Below are 16,846 nucleotides of genomic sequence, written 5' to 3' on the forward strand. Positions count from 1 at the left end.
GAGCCAATCCCATTGCCATAGCTTGATCTTAACCTTATTTGGATTGCACCACTATGTTTCTTCAGGAATACTGAGCTTTTCAAGAATCATTTTACAATTTGTTATCCATAGATTTTGCATTGATTGATCATTAATTCCTAAGTGCACTTTAAGTATTTGGAATTGCGGTATGTAGTGTGGATCCATTATTTTCCCATATAAAGATAAAGAGTTCTATATGATTTTAGCTGTAATCAATATTAATCCCAGCTCATATCTAATGCAAGTTTTTGGAACTCCAATTCCCAGGTGTAGGATTTCTGTCCAAAAAAGGAGTTTGCATGTTTCCCACTCCTTATAAGTACATCCAAAGGCAGTCTCAGCACCATATATTAGAGATGCAACCACTTTAAGCTTATAAAAATCTATGACCGGTTTTAGGCTAAATTAGCCACATTTCTTATTAATGAGTAGGCCTTGCATGGGCTTTAACAGGATGTCAGACCTTGCTAATTTTTCCAGAGCATCACAAAACATGCCCTCAAACTCCTTCCAACATCAGTCTGGCACAACAATTAGTTATATGGGATTATCTGTGTTTAGGTCTGTCTTTTCCAGCTCTCTTTGTTAATGCCACCTCAGAAGACATGAACTTGGCTCAGAAACATATATCCAACTCACATATTCTTAAACAAAATGTAAGATAAACATGGCCCACCAAACTAACATGCACCCATCCAAATGGTGTAGGGTAATCCTACGAAACATTAGGACCTTCCTCTACCACTGTTACCACATGCAGCATCACATTTTTCTCAAAATCGTGAGGTGTGTAAAAGTTGGCACTTAAAGCCACATAAAATGATTATCATTCTCAGCACACAACTGGAAAAATGTTCAAGTAACATTGATTTCATTCAGAGTGGATGAAAAGCTAGAGCGGAGGAAAATATGTTGAAGTAGGCCGAGGACTCTGCTAGCTGGAATAGGGATGTTGTCTACCCAGATTCAGAAAAGTATTTGTGTACAAAAATAATTCCTCTTGAAGAAGTTCTTGTAATTGTTAGATGAACAGAAACATGTTGGCTGTTTATTCTGTGCAACACTCATATTAATTAGTGTGCTTGAACTATGGATCATCAAATGGGTCCTTCTGTATGACTTTTCTCTGCACTTATTAATGTGTAAATACATGGAAAATGTAGTTTTTGTTTAGGGTCACTCCATAAAAAATGTGTCTAATTTCTGTGAAGGAATTGTTTCGAGAAAAGAGATTGCATTTATCTTTATAATAAATACATTTTTTAGTCTTTTCTAAACCTGGTTATTAGTAGCAGAAAGGCCTTTGTGGAATTTGCATTTTGTAAGTTGTTTGATGTTCCAGTACATTAGGTGTGAATATATAAAATGACTCCTTCCCTAGAATAAACTGTGATGCACTTTTTTCCTCCATTTCATTCTAGTTTGTCCCTTTCATTTCTTTTTAAACAACTTTATTTATTTCTTGTGGCAGCATATTCAAACAGTTAAGCACATGAGACAAACCTGTCCCTTACAAAGAGCAATATAAATTAAAGTATCCATTCCTCCTCCCGTGTCCCCCTTCCGAGCACCCCCGGGTTTGTGCATCCATCTCCGCTGGAGTGCGGGGCGAGGGTCTCTAAGCACATAGAAACCCTTTCACCAACTGCGGCTGAAAGGTTAATGCCGGGAACTGGCTATGGTATTCCAGGACCGGGGTCCAGCAGTCATTGAAGAAGTGTAATGCTCCTTCCTTTGCCTCTGTGACTTTTACGACCACCAGGATCTCCCAAACCTTTATCCAGCATAAGGGCACCAAGGTGCCTTCCTCTGTTTTCCATTTGCGGGCCACGGTTAACTTGGCCGCCAGCAGCAGCTGCGTGAACAGTTTGGCAGTACGCCCTGTTTTGGGGTAGCACTCCGATCTCGCTACTCCCAGTAGAATCACCTCTGGGTCCATGGGTAGCTTGTGTTGGGTTATATTCTCAATGATATGTATGATCTCTTCCCAGAAGGCCAGCGCTTTCTGGCATTCCCACCACATATAGAAAAAGGTTCCCTGTGCGCCACATTGCCTCCAACAATTAGGGTCTATGGTCGTTTGGAAATGGTGCAGACACTCCTGAGGGTAATACCAGTGGTGGAGGAGTTTCAGTGCGCATTCCTTGTTAGTGATGCATCTTGAGGCGGAGTTGATCCTCGTCCAAATGTCCACCCGTGTTTGGTTCTCAATGGGATGCCGTACGTCTGCTTCCCACCTGGCCATGTACATTGGTTTAATCATCAGCATGTCCTCCTGCAGCAGTCTGTAGAGCTTGGTAATCAACCCCCGGCGGGGGCCTTCCTGTAGCGTGTGTTCGCAAGAGTGAAGGTCCCTCGTGGCCCCCTGTCGGACTGCTGGCTGTGAGATCCAGTCCCTAATCTGGGCATAGGTAAGTAAACCACTCCGTTTCTGCCAGATGGAAGCGGCTCATGCATTCTTCGAAGGAGAGAGGGGTGCCTTTATTGAACAGCTGTGAGAGTGTCCGAAGACCCCGCAGGATCCATCTGCTAAAGTTTGCTGTATCCATTCCCGGGGAGAAGTCTGGGTTCCGGAGAATAGGGGAGAGAGGGCCGGGTTTTAACTTTATTTAATCCGGGTCCAAATGTGGCCTGCCAACCAAAAAAATACAAAATAAAAACGTAACCAAACTAGGCCCAGTGGGCCTTACGCCGGAGTGTATGTCCATTCACTCGGCTCTGGTATTTCATGGCACGACCGGGTGCCAAGAGGGTGTGTTCCGGCATGGAGATCAGGTTGCTTTATACTTGTCTAAGATGGCAGGTGGCTTTCCTCCCCGGGGACCTTCATCCAAGGATTTCGCTGCAATTTCAGGGCTGAGCTTTGTACTTTATCTGGGGACAGGTTTGTCAAGTCCTCCTCTGGGGTCGACGATTCCCCTCCCATAATCCCTCCCGCTTCTTCAAGGGAGTGGATTATATGTGTCTGTCCTTCGAACGAGAATTGAAGTGTAGCCGGGAAGAGCCACCGGTATTTGATTTTTTATCCTGGAGGAAGATTGTCAGCGGCATCAGGGCCCTTCGTCGCTGGACTGGTGTGGGTGCCAGTTCATGAAAGATTTGTATAGAGGCCCCCTGATATGTCAGCTCCCCCTGCGTGCGACTTGCAGACATGATTTCCTGCTTTGTAGAAAAGAAATGGACCCTGGTTATTACTTCCGGTGCGTCTGTTGTGGGGGAGCCTCTACGGCTTTGCAGTCTATGAGTGCGATCCAACATAAGTAGCGATTTATCGCAATCAGGGAGAAGGTTTTGGAAAAGATTGCTAATGAAGGCAGGCAGGGCTTGATCTGATACTGAGGCGGGTACCCCTCTAATGCGGATGTTATTTCTGCGAGGCCTGTTTTCCAAGTCCTCCTGCTTGCGGTGCATACTCTCGCTGTTTTCTTCTAGGGTTTGGAGTTTCTGCTGCAGTTCTGTAATTTGTGTCAAGTGTTCTAGTACCTGCTCGTCTTTTTCGCCGACCCTGTGTGGCCCATTGGCCCTGGGATCTTTCGGGTGATGTGGCCTGGGCTTGTTTGGGGTCAGCTTTTCTGGATTTCTCCTGAAGGTGTAGCATGCTGGCTAGGTCCGCCGATTTCGGGGGCTTATGCTTGGCCATCTTAGTGTAGGGATAAGAGCCAGATGGGGCGAAGGCTCGGGTGGTTAAGGGTTACCAGTTTCCAGTTAGTGTCCTAGTGCTTTTAGGCCATTTGAGATTGCCTGGACTATGTGGTGGTTTTGTGGGGCTCCTGGGTTGTACGCCCCTGCAATGGAACCGCTGTCTTCCCTCCCAGAGTCGGGGCAGGTTGGTTTGTGGGGGGAGAGTCTATGTGGCTAAGCAGAATGAGACCTGTGTGTCTCCCAGCGTGGTTGTGCCAAGAGTGCTGAAGTGGGCCCCCACGCTAAATGCTGTAGATGGGAGGCAAACACAGCTATTGGTACCTTTTGCTGGCCGTGTGGAGGGTCCTTCTTTATATGTGGGGCCTCTGCCTGTTACCTGGTCGTGTGGTCCTCTATTATAGTATGCAAGGCCTGCGCTTACTGGTCGGGGTGAGGTGTCTGTGAGAGCCCCAGCCCACCGCTGCCGCTCCTTTAGCCCTTACCAGTGGTGCTGTATTGTCTTGTCCTCTTCCACATGCCCTGAATTTCGGATGGCATGTGAGTCAGGGCTCCACCGAAAGTCTTGTTGGCTCTGTTGCTGCCTCTCTGTCCAGTGTGAAGAGAGAGGCGTGTGGGGTGGGAGGGGTTCCTCCTCACCTGCAGGCCCCAGCCACTGCGGTTTGCTGTAGCGCTTATGGCGCGGGCCGGTATTCACTCCTCTCTCCCGGTGCACCGGCTATGTGGGTGGTCAGGGAGAATCTGGACCCTGTGGTGGTGCGGCGGGGGCTCTCCCCTCCAGTGAGGCTTCTGTCGGTGATCCGGTGCACGTCCTGGCGAGGTGCTCGGAGCGCTGTGTGATGGTCCCGTCTGTCTGCGGATCCCCCGCCTGGGGGCTCCATCCGCTGTGGATAGCTGTTGCACCTGTAGTGTGTGCCGGAGTCCACCTTTCTTTCCCTGCACCCCGGCTTTGTGGGTGGCCAGGTCGGCTCTGGACCCCACTATGGTGCGGTGGGGGTCCTCCCCTTCAGTGGGGCTTCCATCAGCTCACTGGCGCACTTCCCAGCTGTGGCGCTCGGGGCGATGCGTGCTGGTCTGCTGGTCCCACCCAAGCTTTCAAGGTAGGCTCAGGGGTGGTAACAACTTCGCGATGAGGGTCGCCTCGGTTCAGGATTTCGATCCCCCAGTGTCTGGTGGTCGAGCGTGGGCTCCAGGGCCTTACGCTGCTGGTTAGAGTCTGGGGACTGCAGAGGGGGAGCCGCAGCAATGAGATGGCCAGCTCCTCCTCCTTCGCACCCAGCCTATTCAGGGTGCTGCCATCTTGACCTCGAGCATCTCCCTGGCGCTGTTTCGGGAGCGAAGAGTTATGTTCTCTGTGCTCCGATTTTCCCCCCAGATCCTGGCTAGCTGCTCCAGAGGGGTTCTGCCAACCGCTGAGTCAAAACTGTGCCTTTTCAAGCTTTTATCACGGGCATATAGTGGCCAAAACCCGGGCATCCCACATAGCTCCTAATGAGGCAACTGCATTGCCGGCGCATCAAGCCACGCCACCTTCATTTTTATTTTTAAATTCCCTTTTCCTATTTCTCCTTTTGCTTCAGTGTCTATATTTGTAAATTATGTCTCCCACTGATTTTGTCACCTTTATTTCTGAGTTTCATTTTGTATTTCTGATTATGAGGATTGTCTCTATTATCTGATTTTATTTGTTTTGTTCCGCGTTTATGTCTGTGTTCGGTAAGGCTCTATTTCTATATCACTTTTTTATTGTGTGTTTTTTTGTTTTAGAAATAAATCTTTCACAGTTCAACATGTTTACAACGTAATTCTATTTCTATAGAATTCATCTTGTAGATGTCATTCATCTTGTAGATGTGACACAACAAGGTATCATAGGGAAAAATAAACGTTCCCTCCTCTCGTCTTGTTTTGATTTTACAAGTTGGTTGGCTAGTGGATTCGAGACTGTGTATCCGTGCGCTAGTGATCACCTTCAACTTCTAATGTAAGTAACGTTAATCAAATAGATGTGTGCTGGCAGCAAATCAATCTAATCCCACCAACCAATCCACCAGGGCTGGTACAGTATAAGAACAGATTAAATGGTGAGGGATGATGATGCGCTCAGCACCAAAGAAGAAACTGTAGGTCACTAGAATTTGGTGAGTTGAATATTGACTTGTAATTCAGTAGAAAGCAGCCGACACGTGTTTCGACACACTGGTCGTTTTCAAGGCTGAATAGTTACACCAATCATAAGGAAATTAAGCATAATTAAATATAATCATAAAAAACATTGGTAAAACAGAAATAACATCACAAATTGTGAGTAGCATTAGCCAGAACCAAATATACAAACAAATCATGAGTTGGATCAATGTTCATGTATACAGAATATTCAAAGTCAAAAGTGAATTATAGGAAAAAAAAAGAAATTATCATACCACAATTCAGGTAAGGAGGGCAGAAATTGCGTTTAGGTATTTTCGGAGCATTCTGCAGTCTCTTCTGGAGTCGTAGCGCTGCTTCTTCGCTCCTGCCGTGTTCGCTGTCCTCCTCATGGCTCTGCAGGTCTGGCGTGTCTCTCTTGCCGGCAGCTGCCTGGATCGCTGTTCTTGGGCTGTCTTTGTTGGACTTGCTTCCAATGTCTCTGCCATTGATTAGGTCTGCCTCGTTCAGACTTCTCAGGTACCTGTGCAGTCTGCATCTCGGACTCCAATCTTCAGGTTCCTCGGAACGGGACAAGCAGCTCCTTCCCTGCTCCTCCAGGGCTGGTTGCTTGACAACCGAGTAAGTCCTTCTTCCCTTTTCATCATTAGCTTTGCCTTTGGGCAGCTGTAGCGCATGTGTTGGTTCCGCAGTGGACCTTCACCTCCTTGCTTCATCTTCCTCATCACAGTGATGTTTTGCATCAGGCTTGGGTGAGTCTCCCTCTTCCTCGTCCCAGTGTTTTTAAGGATGTCCTCTACATAACAAATAGTGGTGTGGGGGACCGAAGGGACTTGAGTGGGTGTTTAAGGAAGGTGGGCACACCAAAGGGTTGGATGAATAATGCGTTCTCCCAGGACCATTGTCACCAATTCCATGAAGGATTTCCCCTACCATGAGATCCACCCGTTGAGTACCACCCGCAGGGGGACTATTGGGTAGTGGCCTCATCACCCTGGCCTCATGAAAGGGGGGTCCCCAAATGGAAGCAGTGAGGATACCCTGGGATTCGTCACAGTGAGAATAATCTGAACGTATGGTCCATGGCACAGTATGTGACATAATGGACTCACTACAGTGCATATTTCAACATAAAGTGGTATTCTAAGAGCTATTCTAACTCTAGCTACTTAAAGGTCTGCTTTTCCCTCAAAATAGCCTACAGTCTTCTATTGTGTCATTTCTTTTAGCATTTAGATATTTCATATTTTGGCTCTTGTTTTTATGTATTTTCCTCCCTTGAAAAACCATGAAGAAAATGACAATGGGCCTCATTACGAATGTGCCGGTCCAGTAACAATGGTGGCGGTGAGCTACCGGCACCGTTGTTACCGCACCGACACACTTTGAGTTCTGCGGGCGGGTGCCGACCTGCACACCAGGTCTGACCTGGCAGGCGGAACGCCACCCGCCTGCAGTCTTTGATGGAAGTACCGGCACTGTTGCACACAGTGCCGTTGCTTCCGTCCTCCCCATTCCGATTGAGTCATAAAGGACTGAATGGGAATGGGGAGTTACTTTTTCCGGGGCCTGGCTTCCAGAACCACAGGGGCTGTAATGCCCCAGTAATTCCCCAAAGCCAGGCGCCAGAAAAAACACGACTCTGGCGGCAGCCGTGCTGTTTTTACCAGCACGGCTACCGCCGGGGTCGTAATGTGGCCCAATGTCTCATTTCTAGTAGATTCTAACCAAAGAATGTGAGCGGTAAACAATAAAAAAATCTTTTTCCCTGTTACAAAATCAGTAAACAAAATAATTGTGCTCAGAAGATATAAAGCGTGTAAAGATTTCACAGTTGACTATAGGCCACATGTGGGACCAGATGGATAGGGCAATGGATAATTTGCATCTGGTAAGACACAGCGCGCTAAAGCGTGATTGCATCCGTCCGTGAATGGGCTTGATTCCATATTTCAGCCATGTTCGTCCTCAGTAGAGGGCCTCTCGCATATTGCCCAGTATAGGCCACATAGTCAGAAACACACATATATGGATCTGCCTATGTGGGACTCAATATTAAATGCCTAGTTAGGTTGTGTTCTGCTATTTTAATGTTTTTAGTGCTAAAGCCCCATGGAGGTTGTTTTTATGGAATGCCAATTGGAAAGGGGTCGCCAGCCTGCTGCATGTCAATGTGAGCATGTGATGGAAGACTTGTTAACACTGGTGGGAATTTAGGAACCCAAAGCATTTGGTGGAGAGGCTGGATGTGGGGAAATTAGGCTGATTACTGGGCTTAAGAGGTTGACTCTGTCCTTAATGTTTAGTGAAAAGTTCTGCAGATAGCTGTATTTGCGAGAAAGAGGACTTTCAAAGAAAGTTCTTCAACGGCTAAAGTTTTAGCATAGTCATGCATGCTTGAGCATCTCAGAAAGAAAGAAAGTGTAGGGAACGAAAACATAGACATGAATCTAGTGATTATATTACCACGCCATCTTCTTCCCTCACAACATACTGGGCCACTTTGAAGGAGCTGAGATACTCATTCATATTCTGGATCTCTGTGTCATCGGTGGCATCCTGGTTACGATCCAAAAGTTTTGAAATAGCATCATCATCATAATGGATCACACTGCTGTCTTCTACTTCTTTACTGTCACCTGCAGAATTTAAGGGCAAAAGTGCAAAGTGAGAATGGTGATTTTTGAGGGCTCAAAGTTTAGTTTTAAGGACGTTAAAATACACTCATATCAGGCACGTATCACACACGTATGAAAGAAGTGCAGTCAGGTGTTTTGCTTTTCCTGAAATAAACAAATTACCACCTTCCAAAATTAGGTGCCCAAGCAGAATTCGATGTAATGTAGCAGCGGGTGTCCAATTTAGTGACCCTTATTGCCCAGCAGCAAAGTTGTCTGAATACCTTTTTTGTGGTGCTTTAGGTCTCACTATTTTGCTTTCTTTCCCACACTGACTAAACCTGTGCAGAGCACACTCAAACCAAACGAGAACATCGACCCTACCTTTCTGCCCCACCTTGGATTGCACCGGCACACTTTACTTTGATGAGGCTGAAGTTGAATGAATTGTGTTCCGTGCAAACACATTTTCCCGCCTCCATTTGAGGCGGAGAAATGGGAAAAGAATGAGTAGGTCGGCATAGCTTATTTCAAGACTGACAGGGGACAAAATGTAACGGTTGCTGGATGAACACTCGTGTTTTACTAGAATAGCATTCATGACTGACTTTCTTTTGTAGATAAGCCATTTGTGGCGACAATATTACATGCAGTACGAAATTAGTACAAAATTGCAACACATTTATTGGAGTCAATATTTGTTATCAGAAACCCTGACTTGTTAGTAAAGGCAACTACTATGCAACAGACTGTTCTCCTTTATTCACTGCGTGGTGAAACAATGGCACATACATCAATCCTGGCTCTCTGGACGATGTTCTTTAGTCCATAACACAAACCATTACATTTCGTTTCCTTAATTTTATTGGAGTGTTGGTGAAGTATAAAAGTGCTTGATCAATTTACACGAACAAGGAACATGAAAGTGAGCAAATGTTTAGGGTCAGTTATTTTCATAGGTATCCAGCCAGACTTGTAATGGCATATAGGGCAATACCAGAAGAATAGGTTCAACATACTGGTTTAGGTCAGATTTTTTGGTCAAAGCACGCCAGTTTTTTGGCCAAGTTGGCCAGTTTGATGAGCTACTTCAGTGTGCAGGTAGTAATTTTGACCGGCGTTACAAACGTTCTTTAAAATGCACATTCTACCACAAAACAAAAGCTCAATTGGGTACAACTCAAGCATTCTGTTATAAACAGAACAAATCTCCATTTGCAACTGTGGGCCACTTTTCGATTGGTGCCCAAGCCATTGTTTTGCCCTGCATCCAGCCAACATAGTGGATAAAGATATTGGGGCGACAGGAATTCCACTTTGTAACTATACGACACATTTCCAACAATATGACGAAAGCCATTGCTTGTTTGAAGTGCATGTTTTTTTTTTTTTTAGTAATAGTATAACTGGTAATGGTATGTCCTTTATGGATGTCCTTTGGTCATGGCATGAAGTGAATACGAGCATTTGAAGTTGACAGCCACAATCTATTGATTTTGCTAATGCTGGTTTGTGCTTGTTTACACCTTGCCAATTTACCAGGCCCATCTGCCAATCTCATTTCTCTGCTCACACGTCTGCCATTAGAGGGGCCAGCAGCCATACAGCTAAATGTTCCAATTATCTATGAACATGTTAAAATCTTCAGTTCTGTTATTCGTATTTATACACATTTTAGGAACTAAGTGTACACGTATTACTGGCCTTTTGAAAGTAGTCAAAGTTGAATGGACACGACATTTAATGTTAAAATGGTCTTTCATCTTCATCTTTTGGGGGTTTTACAATATATCCAAATGTCACCCAAGAATGCTTTGATGTACTCCCAAGTTTTCAGTTTGTTATGGGTGTCGATTCCTAGATCAATGAGGGGACTCCTTTGTAGAAGGTGTAATGGTGGTATGCTATACTGAAATGACACAATTGTCTGTTGCACTATTCTCCTACTGTAAATGGCTTTTTCCTTATAGGTGAAGGTTGCACAACGTAAATGTTTGTTGTTTCCACAAGTCATCATATGTTTCGCATCACCCTGCATTTTGCCGCAGTTACATGATCTGGTATCTGTAGTGACTGATAAAAGGTTACGCCACAAATAATGTTCCAACAATATTCTTTAGATAAATGGCAGAGTTTATTTACAGTTAGGTTAATGTAATTTGCAGCCACAAATGAGATAACATTCTACTTGTATTTCAAGTGCAAAAACTGTCACATATTCCAGTACTAAGCTGTTTTCCCAAGCAGATAACGAAATGCATCATAAACTACATACAAGACTGTTATGCAAATATCTATGTCTCCTCTGTTAAGGAACAGTAACCTAAAATGTGACTATAGACCGTTGTGCGTAGGCACCTGTAGGGAGGGCCTCTCACACAGGAAAGCACATGCAAAAAATTACTCGAAGACCACAGAGGACTTTGCCAACTCCAACCCTTTATTATCTTATCCATCTTCTTACTAACTTCACTCCTACCTCTCACGTCACTGCCCATGTCCCGGTTCTGGATAAAGTCTTCCTCTCTTCGCGGAGGCTTTCTAACGAATATTTGATCACCTATCTGCATGTCCAATTTAGTCGCTCCTCTTATGTCATCAGCATATTGTTTAATTTGCTGCTTGGCATCCTCGTCCTTCTCATGCATCTGCTGTTCCTCTTCCTTTCGCTCCTTCTTCAAGTTTGCCTCAGGGAGACAAGTCTGGATCACCCGCCCAAACATCATCTCCACTGGATATTTCCCTCTTGTACTATGCAGTTAAATCTTGTATTCATAGACCAACTGAAATGGCATCTGTTCCAAAGGCCTATCAGTTATATGAGCAATCTGTAAAGCTCTTTTTATGTTGGCCATGAACCCTTTGACCATACCGTTGGTTTGAGGCCACAACAGTGTGATCTTTCTGTGTTTGAAATCCATGTATGCAGTGTGAAGTTTGCAAAATCATGGCTTGGGAAAGGCGTCCTGTGGTTCCATTTCATACTGCATTACAGAGGAAAATATCGGCCAACTGGGAAACTCCTGAGGTTATCCCGGCAGTTAACAAAAAACTATCTGCCAAATATAGGGTATCTGCTTCTGACCCTGAATATTTGTCCAAACATCCAACTCCAGAGAGTCTGGTTGTTCAAGCAGCAACTTCTTCAAACAGTAGATCTGCATACCCTACTGTTCCACAAGACAGGGATGATAAGATATTTGACGCTATGTCAAAAAAGGTCTTTTCTGCGTGTAGCATGGCACTTAAAGCCATTAATGCTACTTGTACGCTCGCAAGATTCAGCCATACACTTTGGTAGTGTGCTTCATCAGAGGCTGACTGCCTCCCGGAAGGAGAAGAAAGGGAAGCTTTTCTGAACATCATTAAAGATGGTAAAGACGCCATGTGCAAATCCCTTCAAACTGGCATTGATTCTGCTGACAGTATCAGCAGGGCCATGGCGGCAAGTACTACAATCCGCAGATTTGCGTGGTTGCGAAAGTCTGGTTTTGCTCCAGATGTACAGACCAGACTTTTGAATATGCCCTTTGAAGGCTCTTCTTTATTTGGTAAGAAGGCTGATGACAGCCTAGAGAAGTTACAAACATCCAAGGCAGCAGCAAAACCCCTTGGAGCTGCAATCCGTCAAACTCCCTATTGCCCCTCAGGAACCTCTTGGAGAGGTAGGTCCTTTCGTTTTTTATTCCGCATTCGGAAAAGGCAGAGGACAGCCAGCTCAAAGAGGCCAAAAGAAATTCACCCGAGGTGGACGGGTTAAAATTACAAAAGCCGCAGCAGGTGCCTCTTTACCCTCGGCATCTGCATCAACCACCTCTACTCCACTCTGAGGACTCTCCTCACAAGACACCAGTAGGGGGCAGGTTAACTCAACATCTGGCGGAATGGCAGGCTATTATGTCAGATGCTTGGGCATTGGAGACAGTTGCCCAAGGTTACTGCCTGCCCTTTCTACGCACCCCTCAGAGTCATCCACCGGGGAACAACTCTTTGAAGTTTCCAGATCCGCTCCTTTTGCAGGAGATTCTAGACCTGCTGGAGAAAGGTGCCATAGAACCGGTACCTGTAGCGGAGAGGAACAAGGGTTGGTATTCCCCCTACTCCTTGATACCGAAGAAGGACGGAGGACTGAGACCCATCTTGGACTTATGAGAATTGAACAAATTCCTCAGGAAGGACAAGTTCAAGATGGTAACTCTCTCTCAGATCCTCCAGCTTCAGGACTGACTGGTATCTCTAGACCTTCAGGATGCTTATTTCCATGTGCCAATCCATCTCAAACACAGGAAATACCAGAGGTTCGCAATTGGCAACTCTCACTATCAATTTCGAGTTCTGCCATTTGGGCTGACCTCCGCCCCAAGGGTCTTCACCAAGCTAATGTCGGTAGTGGCTGCAAGTCTAAGGAGGGAAGGGATACACATCTACCCCTACCTGGACAATTGGTTGATCAGAGCAGTATCTTCGGAACAAGCTCAGATCCAACTAGATTATGTCTGCCACTTCCTTCACAAACTGGGCTTCTCCCTCAATTTAAAGTAGTCACAGATGATACCATCACAGAGACTCCAGTTCATCAGAGCGGTCCTGGACACTTCCCTGGGGAAAGCCTCGCCACCAGAGGTGAGGGCTCAAGATATTCTGCAGATGGTCACCAAGTTTCAAAATGCCCAACGTCTCCCAGCCTTTGACTTTTTGAGGTTGCTAGGCCTCATGGCATCCTGCATCTTCCTTGTGCCAGAGGCTCGCCTGAGAATGAGATCTCTCCAGTGGGCACTAAGAACTCAGTGGTCGCAATTCTCAGGAAAAATTACAGATCTCCTTCAGGTTCCGGACAAAGTAGCTCGAGACCTTCAGTGGTGGGCCTGTCAGGAGAACATTTTGAAAGGAGAACTGTTTTGGGAACCATGGCCGGAGATAACAGTAGTCACGGATGCCTCACTCACAGGGTGGGGAGCCCATGCCAACTACTTGACCATCAGCGGTCATTGGTCTCCATCGGAGTCCAGACTACATATCAACCTGTTGGAGCTGAGAGCGCTGAAGGCTTTTCTGCCATCTGTACAAGTGAAAAATGTCCTAATAATGACAGACAATACAGTGGCCATTCACTACCTCAACAAAAGAGGAGGTGTAGGATCACTGCCACTGTGCAGAGAGGCGATGCAGCTCTGGTTTTGGGCAATTCAAGAAGAAATCGCTCTATTGGCAGTTCACTCAGCCGGAGAGAAGAACTTGACAGCGGACGCTCTGAGCAGGCAGAGCACAGTCTCTCACGAGTGGGAGATAGCTCAGGAAGTCCTTCAAGAGATCTTCGCCCTTTGGGGAACCCCTCAAGTGGATCTGTTCGCCACCAGTATCAACAGGAAGTGTGATCAGTTTTGTTCAAGGGAATTTCCCCCGAGAGGAGCTCTAGGGGACGCGTTCGAGGTAGACTGGGTGTTTCCACTTCTGTACGCGTTTCCTCCAGTCCCTGTCATTCCTCAGATGATCAGGAGGTTGAGAAGATTCCGGAAGACTATGATCCTAATTGCCCCAGACTGGGCCAGGAGAACGTGGTACCCGGACCTTCTGGACATGTCCATCTGCCCTCCGATTCGTCTTCCACACAGGGAGGATCTTCTCTCACAGAAGGGAGGTCAGGTTCTCCATCCAGACATCAGGACCCTCAACCTTCACGCTTGGTTTCTGAAAGCTTGAGATACAAGTATTGCAACCTCCCAGATGACATCATGGAGGTGTTGCTTTCAGCCAGAAGGCCAGCAACAAAGACTTTATACAGCTGCCATTGGAACAAATTTTGCAGCTGGTGTAGAGAAAAGAATATTGAACCCTTTTCATGCGGTACACCAATGGTGTTATCTTTTTTGCTCTATTTGGCAAATTCAGGTCTTCAAGTTGGTACGATCAAGGGCTACCTCGCAGCGCTATTGAACTTCAAGCGCACTGCAGAGGAGCCATCATATTTCAAATTACACTTAGTAATACAATTTCTGAAGGGGTTAACTAATGTCTATCCCCCGAGACCGTTTCAAGTTCCCTTATGGGACTTAAATTTACTCTTAAATTTCCTGGTGGGTACTCCTTTTGAACCACTCCACTCTTGTTTGTTAAGATTTCTCACCCTAAAAACTATCTTATTAGTGGCTTTGACATCTGCCAGGAGGGTGAGCGAATTACATGCCCTATCTTGTAAACCCCCTCATACAATTTTTCACAAAGACAAAGTTGTCCTGCAAGTGAAGCCTAATTTCCTCCCAAAGGTGGTTTCTGAATTGCACATCACTCAGAAGATAACCTTACCCTCATTCTATCCTCCTCCCCATCCAGGGAAAGAGGAAGAGAGGCTACATAGGCTGGATCCAAGGCGAGCCTTGAGTTTTTATATCAGCAGACTTGCTAGAATTAGGCAAGCAGACCAACTGTTAATAGGTTACACAGGGCACAAATTAGGATTGCCAATCACAAAACAGACCATTTCCAGATGGATTATTTTAGCCATTCTAGAATGTTACAAACTGGCGGGGAAAAAGCCCCCTCAAAAGCTTAGTGCTCATTCAACCAGGGGTATCGCAGCCTCTTCGGCCCTCCAAAGAGGGGTACTGATTCGAGACATATGTGCGGCTGCCACATGGTGGTCCGCACATACCTTTACAAAATTCTACAATCTGGATTCCTCCTCTAGCCAATAGACTAGATTTGGCAAAGCTGTGTTACACTCTGTTCACTCTTAAAGGGGAATATGACAATTTTACTCCCACCTCTGTTTACATACCACTGCTATGGGAGTCTATCAAGATAAGGAACACGTCGGAGGACACAATCCCTTCGAAGAACAAGTTACTTCTTACCTGGTAACGTTCTTTCGATGGGATGTTCCTCCGACGTATTCCTTATCGCCACTCCCATCCATCCCCTCTGTAAAACGTCCCTTGTGGTTGCAGCTTAAGCTCCTTCTAGGTCAATAACCAATTCATGCAAACTACTCTTAAGCTTCAAAACGGAACTTAGCAACGGACGCTGCGCGAGTCTATTTATACGCGTGATGACGCCAGCACCATTACAGAGGCTGTCGAGGGACACCAACTCGATGGATGTCGACGTGCAGCGCCCTCTACTGAAAAATAATTCCAAAGCCAACAAGCTGGAAGTAAATCTATCAAGATAAGGAATACGTCGGAGGAACATCCCATCGAAAGAACGTTACCAGGTAAGAAGTAACTTGTTCATCTGGTGAATGGCGTAGTTAATGTAGGTGTCAGCAATAGGTGGTTCAACTCTGGCGGATCCCATCGGGTGATGAAACAGAAAGTCTGCAGGATTTTCTTCCTTGCCTGGCCTCCATATGATCATAAAATCATAGTCCTGGCGTCTCAGGCCCCAGCAAGCAATTCTTTGTGGCCTTTGGCCTGACATAAATAGTTAGTAACGCTTGATGATCCATGACAATAGTGAACGCGTTCCCATACAGGAATGGATGGAAGTGCCGACAAGCCCACACCACCGCCACACTATCCTTCTCTGCCTGAGAGTATGCTTGTTCCATAGCAGACAGACTCCTGCTGGCATAGGACACGCTGAACTTGCTGTGTGTTGATTTCCATTTGCACTGCACCATTATGGCACGTAGGCCTACTGTGCTGGCATCCACCATCAGTTTGGTCGCTTTCTTGGCATTGCAGTAGGCCATGTCTTCTGCAGATGCTATTTTCCATCAAATTGCTTTAAATGCTTTTTGGCATGATGGCGTCCACCTGAACTCTACTTGGGCCTTGGTGAGGTCCCTCATGGGAGCGCTCACAGTTACATAGCCCCAAGCAATAGCTGGCCAAATCTAAGAAGGAACGAAGATCAGATATGTTTTCAGGCCTCAAAGCCTCATTTGGGGGCCACCACTTTGTCTGGGTTGAGGCACATGCCTTGATCAGAGAAGACATGACTGAATAATTCAAGTGTTCCTTTTCTGACCTCACATTTCTGCTTGTTCAGTGTGAGACGGGCTCCCTCCAACGCTATGCATAATCGATGGAGAGTGGAATCATGTTGCTCCAGCGACTTTCCAAATACTAGTATGTTGTCGCTATAGTTTATACAATTTGGCACATGTTGGATCACTTTGTGGATCTCCTCTTGAAAAATGACAACTGCGGATGAGACCCCAAAACTCAAATGGTTGTAGCGATATAGACCCAAATGCATCACAAATGCTATGTATCTGGATTCCAGTTCCAACTGATGATAACCTTTAATAAGGTTCAGTTCGTAGAACAGTGTTGCTTCGTACCACAGGTGAATCATGTCTGTGATTCTCAGCGCTGGGTGTAGCTCCCTCAGGATCGCTTCATTTGGTCTCCACATGTTGACACATAAGCAAATAGATCCATCAATGGTTTTCTTGGGGACAGGGACAATGGGGGATA

At 45.9% G+C, this 16,846-nt stretch overlaps 1 protein-coding gene across 8 annotated transcripts in view; it reads right to left on the reverse strand.

Annotated features, from left to right (window-relative positions):
- The window catches only part of CHD5 (chromodomain helicase DNA binding protein 5), a 2,731,226-nt gene that overhangs the window by 1,201,567 nt on the left and 1,512,813 nt on the right, over positions 1-16,846 (reverse strand). For all 8 annotated transcript variants that reach the window (XM_069610277.1, XM_069610279.1, XM_069610280.1 and 5 more), the window contains one exon: positions 8,275-8,447. In XM_069610277.1, coding sequence (XP_069466378.1) covers positions 8,275-8,447 — 173 coding nt within the window. The remainder of the gene's footprint in view (positions 1-8,274; positions 8,448-16,846) is intronic.

The sequence above is a fragment of the Ambystoma mexicanum genome, chromosome 8, assembly GCF_040938575.1.
Source record: "Ambystoma mexicanum isolate Mex_15411 chromosome 8, UKY_AmexF1_1, whole genome shotgun sequence".
Taxonomy (NCBI): Eukaryota; Metazoa; Chordata; class Amphibia; order Caudata; family Ambystomatidae; genus Ambystoma; species Ambystoma mexicanum.